Source organism: Quercus robur, chromosome 5, assembly GCF_932294415.1.
Source record: "Quercus robur chromosome 5, dhQueRobu3.1, whole genome shotgun sequence".
Classification (NCBI taxonomy): domain Eukaryota; kingdom Viridiplantae; phylum Streptophyta; class Magnoliopsida; order Fagales; family Fagaceae; genus Quercus; species Quercus robur.
The window spans coordinates 6,826,885-6,841,802 of NC_065538.1; the positions used below are offsets into that span (position 1 = coordinate 6,826,885).

General features: G+C 31.2%; 2 protein-coding genes across 2 annotated transcripts in view; one reads left to right on the forward strand and one right to left on the reverse strand.

The window, feature by feature from the left end:
• LOC126724965 (uncharacterized) overlaps positions 1-14,918 on the reverse strand; it is a 69,774-nt gene that overhangs the window by 47,495 nt on the left and 7,361 nt on the right. The window lies entirely within an intron of this gene.
• LOC126724960 (putative calcium-transporting ATPase 13, plasma membrane-type) lies at positions 1,394-4,536 on the forward strand. Its single transcript, XM_050429407.1, has 2 exons — positions 1,394-1,600; positions 1,706-4,536. Exons 1-2 carry the CDS (start codon positions 1,489-1,491, stop codon positions 4,534-4,536), a joined length of 2,943 nt encoding a protein of 980 aa, XP_050285364.1. The 5' UTR covers positions 1,394-1,488.

Here is a 14,918-nt window from a genome sequence, read left to right on the forward strand (position 1 = left end):
AATAAATTAATTAAATATTACCTATTAAAATATAATAGGAGTTTTAGAAAACATAAAAGAATACACATTAATAAATTTTCGATAAATTAAATAATAATATGCGTTGACATATACAATGTATAATAATAATAATGACAATACCAGATGAAAAAAAGAATCTTTTCTTTTTTCTATAAATGGCAAAGTATGGATGTATTTGGATAACGTTTATTTGTTGAAAACTGAAAACTTATTGCTAAAAATACTGTAGCAAAATAGTTTTTAAATGTGCGAATAGTATCATGGGACCCAAACTTTATTAGAAATTTGTGTTTGAATAAGTTTTGTAAGTTCATAAACAGTAATTATGATACCCACAGACAAAACGTAGAACGCAGGATTGGGCAAAACGCCCAATCCAAACGCGCTAGGTCAAATATTTTTATAAACTTTCATTGTGGGACATATATTTAATCATTGTACTCAATAAAGGTTGCATGAAACATGCATATGCGTGATTCAGCAAAAAAAAAAAACATGCATATGCGTGTAATGGAAGGAAGAACGTTCTTCCTTCCACACTACACTGTTGCCTTCATCTCTCACCTGATGTAGTTTGCTTGCGTAGCAACTACATGAGGTAAGCTTAATTGGCATATATAGTTATATACAACTATATCAACGACTCCACCATTTCTCTTCATTAAATGAAGGGCCAAAAAGAGACTTAAACAGAATGCGAATGCTACCTTTCCTTTTTCCTTACTCTTTACGGCTTGGAGGGTTTTCTACGTTCCTAATGTTTTACTAGTCTTCTGACTCCTTATATCCATATATATATATATATATATATATATCTCTTCATTACACGAAGGGCCAAAAAGGGACTTAAACAGAATGCGAATGCTACCTTATATCTCTTCTACGTTCCTAATGTTTTTCTAGTCTTCTGGCACCATAATGATCATCTTAATATAGGTATATATATATATATATATATAAAAGAACCACGTTCACCTTTAGACTGATCTGTTTAGAATTCGTTTGGTAATAGCTTATTTAGCTTTTTTCTAAAAAATATTTGTTGAAAATGTGTTAAAGTGTATTTGTTTCTTGAAATTTTTTGAAAAACTGAGAAAATGCAGGAAAAAGTGAAGTTTTAAAAAGTTGTATATAAAAGTTGAAGAAAAACTAAAGATTAAAAGTTGTGCTTATAAGCTGATGTCAAACTAGCTCTTATTATAATATTATCAATACTAAAGACAAAGGGACAGACAGACATTTCATATGTATATATAAGTGGTGAGGCTCCAATTTATTCCAAGTTGCAAGTCCCATTCTTATGACTAATCTATTCATTTAGCATTACAAGTACACCAAACCTTCATTCTCCTTCGCTTCATTTATCATTCCTAAAAGCCTTTTTTTCCTACACTTTCTTCCATGCTTTCTTAAAGATTATCTAATTTCTACTTCTATTACTTTCGATCCTCTTGTACTTTTCAAACTATGTCTACCATTATCCAAGAAAACATAGAGTGCAACAAGTCTTTATGTCATGTACCTAACACCCCTAGTGCAGCTAACAAGAGATGGCGCTCGGCTTTTGTTTACATCTATTGTTCTAGAGCCCTCCTATCATTTTTCAAAAATTCTCCACTCGATAAGAAAACAACTAAGGTTTCACAAAATTCATCTTCAATCATTTTGGATATAAAACCAGCAGACAATAGGTTCAAAATTGACCAAACAAGTCTCACCGAGCTTGTGAAAGAGAGAAATGTTGACAAGCTCCAAAATATTGGAGGGGTTGATGGAGTAGCATCCATGCTTGAAACCAATGTTGAATTTGGGATTCATGGCAATGATGAAGACATTACTCGCCGACGTGAGTCATTTGGCTCAAACTCGTATAAAAGACCACAAAGAAAGAGCTTATTCCACTTTGTAGTAAAAGAGTTCAAGGATCTTACCATTATCATAAGCTTACTTAGTGCTGTACCATGTCTTGCGTTTGACATGATGGACAATGAAACACTAGCAGGAAGGGACGAAGATGAAAGCCTAATTGCTGCTTTATTTCTTGTTGTGATTTCTGCCATAAGTAACTTTTGGCAAAGCAAACAATTCCAGAAGTTATCCGAACTCTGCAACAATATCCAAATTAAAGTTGTGAGAGCTAGGCTGCATCAAAAGGTCTCAATCTCAGAACTTGTAGTTGGAGATGTCGTTTGCTTAAAGATTGGAGATCAAGTTCCAGCAGATGGTCTATTCTTAGAAGGGCACTCTTTAAAAGTGGAGGAACCCAGTATCACACAGGACGAAAGTGATCACGTAGAAGTAAATTGCCATCATCCATTTTTGTTTTCTGGTACTAAGGTGGTTGATGGCTATGCTCGAATGCTTGTCACTTCGGTTGGGAAGAACACAACATGGGGCGAGTTGATGAGCTCAATCATTCATGATACCAATGAATTACAAACACCTTTACAAGTTCGGCTCAACAAGCTCACTTCATCAATTCGTAAGGTTGGTTTGGCAATTGCTCTCCTAGCTCTTGTAGTCTTGTTGGTTCGACACTTCACAGGGAATATAGCAGATGAATGTGTAATTGGAAAATTTCATGGCAGCAAGAAAAAGTTTTGTGACATGGTGAAAGCTATGCGAATTTTAGCTACTGCAACTACTATAGTTGAACTTGTGATTCCAAAAGGGTTTTCTTTGGCTGTGAAGCGTACACATGTTTATGCCATGAAAAAAATGATGCTTGATCAGGCAATGGTACGGAAGCTTTCTGCCCTTGAGACCATGGGTTTTGCCACCACCATTTGTACTGACATAGCAGGCAGTCTCACCTTGAATCAAATGAAGGTGACAAAGTTTTGGCTAGGGAAGGAATCTTTTGATGCAGCTGCTTATTCATCAATTGCTCCGTATTTTCTTGAATTAGTCCAGGAAGGAGTTGCTATGAACACAATTGGTACTTCTTACAGGCCTAGTTCAAGATTCGAAATTGAGTTCTTAAGCAATCCAACAGAAAAAGCCATTCTTTCATGGGCTATTCTAGAGTTAAATATGGAAATGGAGCAATTGATGCACAATTGTAAAATTCTTTCTGTTGAAGCATTCAATTCACACATGAAACGAAGTGGGGTTCTACTAAGGAGAATGGGAGACAGCACAATCCATGTACATTGGAAAGGAGCTGCAGAAATAATACTGAAAATGTGTTCAAGATACAATGATTCTTCTGGAATTATGAAGGAGCTAGATGATCATGAAAGGATGAAATTTGAGCAAATTATTCAGGGTATGGAAGCTAGTAGCCTCCAATGTGTTGCTTTTGCACATAAGCAACTCTCAAAAGAAGATCAAGAATATGACACAAAAAATAAAAAAATAGAAGAAGAAGGTTTGACACTATTAGGGTTGGTGGGACTTAAAGACCCATGTTGTCTAGGGGTGAGGAATGCCGTGGAAGATTGCCAATATGCAGGTGTAAATATCAAAATGATCACTGGAGACAATGTTTTCATAGCAAGAGCTATTGCCACTGAATGTGGGATACTCAGGCCAGGTCAGGATATGGTCAATGGAGTAGTTATTGAAGGCATGGAATTCAGAAACTACACACCAGAGGAGAGAATGGAGAAAGTTGATAAAATTTGTGTCATGGCTAAAGCATCCCCCACGGATAAAAGTCTAATGGTGGAATGCTTGAAACAAAAAGGTCATATAGTTGCAGTCATTGGAGGTGGCATAAATGATGCACCAGCATTGAAAGAAGCTGATATAGGACTTTCTATGGGAATTCATGGCACGAAGGTGGTGAAGTTGAGCTCAGATATCGTCATTTTGGATGACAACTTTGCTTCTATGGCCAAAGTTTTAAGGTGGGGAAGATGTGTCCACAAAAACATCCAGAAGTTCATTCAGTTTCAACTCACTGTGAATGTTACTGCTATCATTGTTAACTTTGTGGCATTCATTTTTGTTAATGAAGGACCATTAACAGGGGTCCAGTTATTATGGGTGAACCTAATTACACATAACTTGGTTGCTTTAGCTCTTGCAATTGAGCAACCTACAAAGACATTGATGGAAAAGCTACCAGTGGGTTGGACTATGCCACTTATTACCAACAATATGTGGAGAAACCTCTTAGCCCAAGCTTTATATCAGACCGTGGTCATCCTAACCTTAGAATTGAAAGGACGATTAATATTCAATGTGTGTGAGAAGGTGAAGGATACCTTGATCTTCAATACTTTTGTCCTTTGCCAAGTCTTCAATCAACTCAATGCAAGAAAGCTTATGGAGAAGAACATCTTCAAAGGGATCCATCGCAACAATTTGTTTTTTAGTATCATTGCCACAACCATAGTCCTTCAGGTGGTCATGGTAGAATATTTGAAGTGGATTGAAGATACAAAAGGTTTGAATTGGTGGGAATGGGCTGCATGTATTGGAATGGCAATAGTGTCTTGGCTAGTTGGTTGGATTGTCAAGAGGATACCTGTTCCACAAAAGCCATTTCTTAGCTACCTAAAAAATTAAAGAGATATAAGAACTTCCCCTAACATAGGTCGTTTGGATTGAAGAAAATTCTATGGTTGAACTCACTTTTACTATTACAACATCGAGCTCAAGCCCATAGTTGGGCTCATTGTACTTTCCATTGTACTATTGTTCTACATTGATAGGTTATCATGTTGTTCATTCAATTATGTAATGTATTCTTGGATTTAACGTAGTATTAGAGTTAGGTTTTTGTCTGGTTCCTAAAAGATTGCTAACTTGTTCATGCACCTCACCACAACACTATCTTATGTGACGTATTCCAATCACTATGATGCTTTCTTTTGCTGATGTTTTTCAGCTAGAGGTGTCATTCTCCTATGGTCTTTGTTGTTGCCATCCTTAGGTCACACCAATCGCCTCTATTGGTAGCAACTTTTTCACATATGCCATCCTCTAGATACTAATCTTCTATTGTGTAGACACCCAATTTTACAACTTGCATTTAACCAACCGGTAGATCTTTGGATTTGTGATACAAAACAAATCTTGATGTTCTAACGATCATAATGGTATGTCATGGGTTTTGATCGGACCACCTGATCAAAAGTTATCATACAAACAATTTTCAATGATCATGGCTCGCCTACACGATGGGCCTAATCACATCCTATTTTAAACACTTAATTTTGATTAGTTCTCACAAGAATTAATTTAAAATTAATTAAGTGTGATTTTTTATTGGATCTCATTTTATTTCATTTTTATTAAAGAAATAATAAATAAAAAAATTTTCTTTATGGCATCTTATCTGCTCTTTCGAATTTTTTTTTGGAGATATGATCCATGAAAAATTCAAAAAAACAGAAAAATGCTAAAAAAACGTCATTATCTTCAGCAGCAACTTCAATCGCATTTTTGGCCTGGAAAACGTTGAAATTTGGATTTCTCTATTTCTTTAAAAGTTGTAGAGAGTTGAATTTCCTTTCAAAAAACATCAATCCCGAATCAATTGGAATTTTGAGCAGCAAGTTATGGCCAAAATACGAAACAAGTGCAGAAGATAACATAAATTCAGCATCATCTTTAGTTTTCTTTCAAAATTTCAAATGGGGACCAACATCAAATATGTTCAAGCTTATCTAATAGGCTTATCCCTTCCCTTAGCTTCAGAAGAAAGCTTTTTGAAAAATAAATTGGATAGAGAAACAGATACATCCTGTGAAAATTTTCAAAAATGCTCAAAAAGCATTACTATTTTCAGCAGCAATTTGAAATGCATTTTTGGCTTGGAAAACGTTGAAATTTTTTTTTTTCTCTATTTCTGAAAAAGCTGTATGATAATTGAATTTCCTTTCAGAAAACACCAATTTTGAATCAATTCGAATTTTGAGCAGAAAGTTAGAGCCAAAATACGAAGCAAGTGCAGCATCATCTTCAACTTCCTTTCAAAATTCAAATGGGGATCAACACCAAATCCGTTCCAGCTCATTTAAACAGGTTATCTCCTCCTTTAGCTTCAGAAGAAAGCTAATAACTTAGCCTTAAAGCTAAGCCATCCCTTCCCCTATAAATAGAGAAGATCTCTTCCATTTTCTGGACCCCGAATTCCCTCTAGAGAGCTAATGAGAAAGCAGAAAAGAAAAGCTGTTGAGCAACCATTATTCTTACTTTGGTTGTAGTTTAGTACTTCCTTACTTTCTCCCTAGCCCTTTAAGTGATCACTTCCCCCTTTTAATTTATGCTGGTAAGTAGTTAATTGTGTTTTTTAATTCTTTATACATGCTAGAATAAATGCTTACAAATCATTATTCACTTCTTTTATGCTATGCTTGGATGAACATGCCTATGTGTCTTATTGATTTTCTCTTACATGCTTAGATGAACATTTCTAGGTGAAACACAATTTTCTCTTGAATGCTTAGATGAACACTTCTAGGCTTATACACAATTTTCTTTTGAATGCTTAGATGAGCACTTCTAGGCTAAAACACAACTTTCTCTTTAATACTTAGATGAACATGTCTAGGTAGTTGTTTTACTTTTTTAAATGCTTGAACAAACATGTCAAAGTATTTTGATTTTGTCTAGATAAACATGTCTAGGGTTTTTTCCTTTACTTCTCTTCATAATTGCTTGGATGATCAAATATGCTTAAAGGTTTTATTTTTATTTGTTTCTCTTTGCAATTATGTTGATGACAAATAACATGACAATTTTGTTTTTCCTTCACATGCTTAGATGAACATGTCTAGGCTAGGAATTCTTTGTTTATATTGATCTCTTGGATGAACATGCCATTACCTTCTTTTTTTTTTTTCTTTTTTTTTACATTAAAATTGTTATCTAACAAGTTTCATTTTTTTTTTTTTTTTGTTTCTCTTTATGTCAAATTCCCCTAAAACATATTTGTTTACAATTCCTGCAAATCACATGTTTATATGACATATTCTTTGTATTTGTTTGACAAGACATGACATTGGCCACCTTAACCTAGGAGATCGGTTTTACCGGGCGAGATAGGTGCTTAATCCCTTCTCATCTCATAAATTAGCCTCCGAACCAAGATCAAGGGTTCTAAACTATGTTCTTGTATATACAATTTTACTTTTTCTTAGAATGTAACTAGGAAATAAAGCAATCTAATTTACTTTTCTTAGATTGTATCTAGGACAAAAAAGCATTGTAAATTTTTGTTACAAAATTTGATGTAAATTGTCATATACATTAATACAACAAAAGTATTTTTTTTTATTAAAGTTTTTCTTATTTTTCCTTTTAAATTAAATAAGTGGCGACTCCATGTAAAACCCTTGACCTAGGGGGGAGTACATTTTATATATTGATGTCTCGAATGACATTGTGTGTAGGCGTGTAGCCATCCTCTAGTCATAATACACAATCAAGTCATTGACCTACTTAATAGTGATGTGATATGTTTAAATAATTGTAAGGTTGAATTTAATCAACCATTTTGTTGGCTTTATTCCTTGCCAAATTTGCTTGTAATTCAGCATTTAGAAACCCTGTATTTAGGTAGGAATTATGTAAGGGTAGTATATGAGAGAGTGTGAAGAAAAGCTTAAAAGTGTGCACTCAGTAGGGCCTCGCGACTGGCTCGCGGCTTGCAAGTTGCCAAAGGAGGCACACGTGTGAAGCATGTAGAGGAGCTGAAGAGTCACGCCAGCTGAAGCACTACAGGACAAAACTTCCAGTTTGGCTAGGCAGTTAGCTCGCGACTCAGTCAAGTCGCGAGGTTAAGTCGCCAGACCACTCTGTTTAGGAAAAACTGACCTTTCACATTCCAAACACACACCAGTATAAATACCCCTTATACCCATGTATTGTAGAGAGCTTCCAGAGAGAATTTTGATAGAGAAACCCTAGAAAAAAACAAGATTGACTCATCCACAATCTTCATCCTTTGATTCTCTAAATTCCTTTACTCTCACTCTCTCCATTGTTACATCCTTGAGAGGTACATTTAGCCAAATCTTTTTCTCACCATACCCATATCTGTGAGAAGATTATTTGGTGCTTAGGAAGCAGTTAGGAAGGGACCAATTGATATTGGTTGATGCTATGGGCTATAGCGGAATCTTGTAAGCTAGAGAAGACAAAGGTTCGGTGTAACCTCGTTGGAGCAAGAAGCTTGAAGGGCTTAGGTACACTGGGTAGATTAGACTTGGAAAGTCTTTTGCTGTTAATGTATCCTAACTTCATTCTCTAGTGGATTATTGACCGCTTGGAGGGTGGCGGTGAGGTTTTACGCCGAGAACTTCAGTTTCCTCTTCGATAACACATCGCTGTGTTGTCTTTGTGTTTGCATCTCTCTTCCCTTAATCTGTGCCATTTAATTTCTGCTGTTGTTGTGATTTTATTTGGTTTAGATTGTTTTAGCTTATTTTCGTATTCCGCACATACATTGTTTGATAATAAGCTTGAATTGGTAATTTGTAATTTGGGGGTCTAAACGTTCAAGGTGTTTTACATACTATTTGAACATTCAATAATTAATAAATCATGTGATTTAATACACATAGATAGTCTTGTTAATTGCCATGTAATGGATTGAAGAAATTCCTTCAAATTGTAAGTAATGGAGAAAAAGTAGTAAGTAAACAATCACATTCGACAATATCAAAGTTTTAGAAAAAACATGGATGTAAAATTATTGGTCTCCAAAGCAGCGGTTCTTGCCAGATTATGATATGGGTTAAAGCTATATCCATTAGTGTTACTAAAAACAGATTGCTCACTCCTTGAATTTTGTCATCTGGCAATTCTACAGTAATGAAAAGGCTGATGAGATAGAAGCATTTTTTTGCCAGTCGTATGCATCCTTCGTTTACCATGAGTTTGAAGCAAAGTACCAAGCAAATCCGACTCAAAGCGTGGTGGGTTGACAGCAAAAGGCGAGAGCAATCTCTACACGACCTAGTCAAACAATTAGCTCTCAAGAAATGCTAGTCTTCACTTTGCTTCCAAAACTATATTGTGAATGTAATTATGTTAAGAATAATAAACAACATACATTGCATGCTCAGCAACTTGTGTTATTTATGTAAGGCTACATATGATGAAATCAAACCATGAACAGGTTGCAATCTAGCATCATTATCCTGAACTCAATTATCAGTTTAGTTGAGTCAGACCAATAGATCAACTAAATAAATATATTCTCAAGTTTATTCTTCTTAATATTCCAAGTATCTGCTAGCACAAAACCACTCTATGTGCCATAACTAGTCTTAGGGTCTGTTTGGATACTGCTTATTACTGAAAACTGAAAACACTGTAGCAAAATAATTTTTAAATGTGTGAATAGTACCGTGTGACCCAATTTTAAGCGCATGTGGCTTTATGTTGAACACAAGAACCACAATGAGTTGTAGCCATCTTTGCCACAATCTCCAAGGTGCCTTTGTCAATCATCATTTTGCAAAATAGAGAGAAGGCATGCACTGAAGTCTGAGGGTTGGGAATTTAGAAAAAAAAAAAAAAAAAAAAAAAAAAAAAAAGCAGAGATGCAGCTAGCCAAAGAAGAAGATGAAAGTGGTGGTGCTGCACTAAAGGATTATTTTGGTAAGGATTTGTCATTTGTACTTATCTTGTTGGTATTTTGGTTTTTCTATACTAGATTTGTGATTGTCTAAAGGTTTTTCTAATTATTCAGGTTTATGAATTGTTTTGTTGGTTTGATTAAAACAATTTGGGAAATTTCATGGGTCAATTTGTAAAAATATTTGGGGAAGGGGGCAAGTATATACAATTTAGGGTCAAAAGTTAGAATTTTGTGTAGCCTATGCATACTCCTAGTTAATTTTTCAAAATCTAGGGGGCCATGCCCCCCTCCTGGCAGGCGCCCAAAGTGTAGTTCTGTCTTTGGGTAGTACTGTTTTTTTAAGAGTTTTTGAGTTATGTCACTCATTTTAGGATGTTGGACTTGTTTGGTAAGATATTTCTTGTAACATTGTTGTTTTGTGGAAATACGTGTGGGTGAAAAAGTATATGAAAATACGTGTAATATTGTTTAAACACTGAAAATTATTGTTTAAACAACAATAACAAACACCCCCTATACTGAATTTAGAAAATTCCTCATACTAGTTTTCAAGTATCGAACAACATTGCTCAATGGCACACTTTTAAATATCTTAAAAAATGTAGAACCCACGGATTTCACAATACCCAACTTTGCTTTCTCTCTCTCTTTACTTTACTTTTTTCTTTTTCTCTCTCCAGATTTGACAATACCCACAGATTTGTTCTTCTTCTTTCTTTTTCTTTTCCTTTTTCTCTTTCATGCGTACGCTGCCACTCACTTCTTCTTCTCTTTACTTTTTTACATTTTTCTTTCTTTCTTTCTCTCTTGCACGCAATCTTTCTTCTTCTTCTTCTTCTTTTTATTTTATTTATTTATTTATTTATTTATTTTAATATCCTAGTTGATGGGTTTTTGTTTTTGGGTCTTCTCTTATTTTCTTTTTAATGGGTTTAGATGACCAATTTTCTCCTTGTAATTTTTTTTCCTTTGCTTCTTTTTTGACTAGAGACCGGACTTGCTTCTTTCTTTTCTTTTTCTTCATTATTCTTTGATTCATTAATACAATTTTCGTCTAAAAAAAAAAATAGTAATTTGGCTTTGATTTAGTTGGGTTTGCATTGATTCAGTGACTTGTTCGAGCTAGGACTTGCAGAGGAGAGAGATGAGACGAAGAGGAAAGAAAGAGAATAAATAAATAATTAAATTTTACTGTTTATCTCAGAAAAGTTACACTTTTTCTAGAAAAACTCCTGTACATACCAAACACATCGTTATGTTTTTCCATTTAAAAAAAAATGTCATTAGAAATATGATACCAAACACATTTTTTTTACAGTATGAGTACTTTAAACACTTATTTTCATAACATTTTTTAAATCATAATTTTCACATCATTTTGAACAATATAATATATATATATATATATATATATATATATTCTTTTGGAGAAGAATGAACAACAATACTTGAAATATGCAACCAAACATTAATTGTGTGTTTACGTTTGTGCTTAATGACATATATTTAGTTTACGGTCTAGTCTAAATCCAAAAAAGATTCAAGTTGCGAACCAACATAAAATTTAATCGAATAATAAAAAAAAACTTAAGATAAAGACATAAACTTAATAATAATAATAACAAAAAAAAAAAAGGAAAAGGACAACAATAAAACAACGCAACTTAGTGGTCATTAAAAACAATTTATTTTTCAGATTAAAAAAATTACTTTAAAAAGATATATAATTTTAAAAATTTATACTTTAAAAAAGGGCAGTTTTAAACTTTAAATACATGTTACCAATCAAATGAAAATGCAATTCCAACTTCCTGATTTATATACAATAAATAAGAGCTATAACTCTTCATTTGAATTAGTAATTTTAGGATGTCATGACTTTTCAAATTAATTCAAAATAAGATGAACGTGAGGGGAAATAAGGATACATTTTATAATTTCTCTTAGTTTTTTTATTTTCTAAATTGAGATGTTTTACTTTTATTCGGATGAAAAATGAATAAAAAATGCTAAATTTTAGAGTTGAAAAAAAATCATAAATTTTAGGAGTTCTCTTTTTTAATTCAAAATGAAATTTGTTATTTGATATTTATGACCTTATTTCTAAAAGAAGTTACCCTTCATGAATGAGGGTATTTTTAAACCACATAAAAGTCTAGTGTAAAGAGGAGAATCCTCTTATGTTTAGTATAGATATAATCCTCTTTCAATTAGATTTTTATGTGGTTCAAAAATACCCTCATTAATGAAGGGTAACTTCATTTAGAAATAGGATCATAAATGCCAAATAATAAATTTCATTTTGAATTCAAAAAGAGAATTCCTAAAATTTACGCTCATAAAAGAAATTATGCTCATAAAAAAAAAAAATTATGGTTACTGCTTATCTCTAAAGTTTATCTTCTTATTTGTTTGACGAATAAAAAAAAATCTAAATTATAATAGGTGCAAATTATTAACCTTTACTAAAAAAAAAAAAAAATAGAAGAGCTTCTGAGCACGTGCCCGAGCGCATGCTCAAAGGCTAGTTTATATATATTATTTTCTTGAATATATATTTTATATAATCCAAGATATATAAATTATTTTATCCAGTCATGTGTAATTTTTAAATTGTATTAATCGCAATCAATATCCTTCAAACAATTTTTTTTTTTATAGATATAATAGGATTTGAAATTTATAGTGATCACTCCAAAATAAGTGCTTTTTATTATTACTTCAAAATACATTTTTTTGTGTGTGTATATTAGATGTATCTAGGTCTTTTATTCAATGATAAGAGACTCTATTCAAGCCTCTTATTTGATGATAAAAAACTTGATCTACCAAGTTAACAAAAACCCACATTTTAAAACATTTTAAATCAATATTTTAATTAAATAAATTAAATATTACCGATTAAAATATAATAGGAGTTTTAGAAAACATAAAAAAATACACATTAATAAATTTTAGATAAATTAAATAATAATATATATGCCTTGACAGTTGACATATACAATGTATTATAATATAAATATGATAATAATAATAATAACAATACCAGATGAAAAAAGAATCTTTTCTTTTTTCTATAAATGGCAAAGTAGGTCAAATTTGTTTTTTATAAAGTTTCATTGTGGGACATATCTTAAATCATACTATTCAAAAGAGGTTGCATGAAACATGCATATGCGTGTAATGGATAAATCTCTTTGCGGCTGTTCTTCCTTCCACACTATACAGTTATTGTTTATCTCTAAAATTTATAATTTTTATTTGTTTGAAGAATAAAAAAAGAAATTATAAATTATAATAGGTGCAAACTATTAATCTTTTCAAAAAGAAAAAAAATAGAAGAGCCTTTGAGCACGTGCGTGCTCAAAGGCTAGTTTATATATATATATATATATATATATATTTATTTATTTATTTATTTATTTATATATTATTTTCTTGAATATATATTTTATATAATCCAAGATATATAAATTATTTTATCCAATCATGTGTAATTATCTTTTAAATTGTGATTATATATATATATATTTATTTATTTATTATTTTCTTGAATATATATTTTATATAATCCAAGATATATAAATTATTTTATCCAGTCATGTGTAATTATCTTTTAAATTGTATTAATCACAATCAATATCCTTCAAACAATTTTTTTTTTTTTTTTTTATAGATATAATAGGATTTGAAATTTATAGTGATCACTCCAAAATAAGTGCTTTTTATTATTACTCCAAGATACATTTTTGTGTGTGTAGATAGATGTATCTAGGCCTTTTATTTAATGATAAGAGACTCTATTCAAGCCTCTTATTTGATGATAAAAAACTTGATCAACCAAGTTAACAAAACCCACATTTTAAAACATTTTAAATCAACATTTTAATTAAAAAAATTAAATATTACCAATTAAAATATAATAGGAGTTTTAGAAAACATAAAAAATACACATTAATAAATTTTAGATAAATTAAATAATAATATGCCTTGACAGTTGACATATACAATGTATTATAATATAAATATAATAATAATAATAATAACAATACCAGATAATAATAAAAAGAATCTTTTCTTTTTTCTATAAATGGCAAAGTAGGTCAATTTTTTTTTTTTTTTATAAAGTTTCATTGTGGGACATATCTTAAATCATTCTATTCAAAAGAGGTTGCATGAAACATGTATATGCGTGTAATGGATAAATCTCTTTGTGCCTGTTCTTCCTTCCACACTATATAGTTACTGCTTATCTCTAAAATTTATCATTTTTATTTGTTTGAAGAATAAAAAAAAAAAATCTAAATTATAATAGGTGTAAATTATTAACTTTTACAAATAAAAAAATAAAAAATAGAAGAGCCTCTAAGCACATGCGCGAGCACGTGCTCAAAGGCTAGTTTATATATATATATTATTTTCTTGAATATATATTTTATATAATCTAAGATATATAAATTATTTTATTCAGTCATGTGTAATTATCTTTTAAATTGTATTAATCACAATCAATATCCTTCAAATGATTTTTTTTATATAAATTAATAGGATTTGAATTTTATAGTGATCAAAAAAAAAAAAGTGCTTTTTATTATTACTCCAAAATACATTTTTGTGTATGTGGAGATTAGATGTATCTAGGCCTTTTATTCAATGATAAGAGACTTTTCAAGCCTCTTATTTGATGATAAAAAACTTGATCTACCAAGTTAACAAAAACCCACATTTTAAAACATTTTAAATCAATATTTTAATTAAATACATTAAATATTACCGATTAAAATATAATAGGAGTTTTAGAAAACATAAAAAAAATACACATTAATAAATTTTAGATAAATTAAATAATAATATGCCTTGACAGTTGACATATACAATGTATTATAATATAAAATAATAATAATAATAACTAGTCACAAACTCGTGTAATGTATGGAAAAACTATTGACTCTGAAAAAAAATGATGAAATATTTAACTTCTATACTTTTCCATAGTTAGAAGTGTTGTCTAACATTGAATGTTATTGAGTTGCAAGTGCATAGTTACCGAAACCTACAAAGTAATTTACAATTCTTTAATTAATAAAACAAAACTCTCAATAGTTACATATACACACACTCAAAACTAATATAAACTGCAAATATATAAACAAAGACTATAATATGAGGAAGACACACCAAGTTTCAAATTTGAGTAGCAATATGACTTTCTCGTAGTAATAACAATATAAACAATTCAAAACATAGAACAATATCAAAATTATAATACCTAATTCTATTATCTTTTATGTTGAATCCAAACAAATAATTAATTCAAATTAATCCAAACAAATTATTAATCAACCAAAAATCATTG

Bases quoted from the DNA above. Each gene is read 5' to 3' on its own strand.
- LOC126724960 (XM_050429407.1), top strand. From the start codon at position 1,489: ATGTCTACCATTATCCAAGAAAACATAGAGTGCAACAAGTCTTTATGT. The intron at 1,601-1,705 runs GTTCTAGAGCCC...TAAAACCAGCAG, and splicing joins GGCTTTTGTTTACATCTATT to ACAATAGGTTCAAAATTGAC.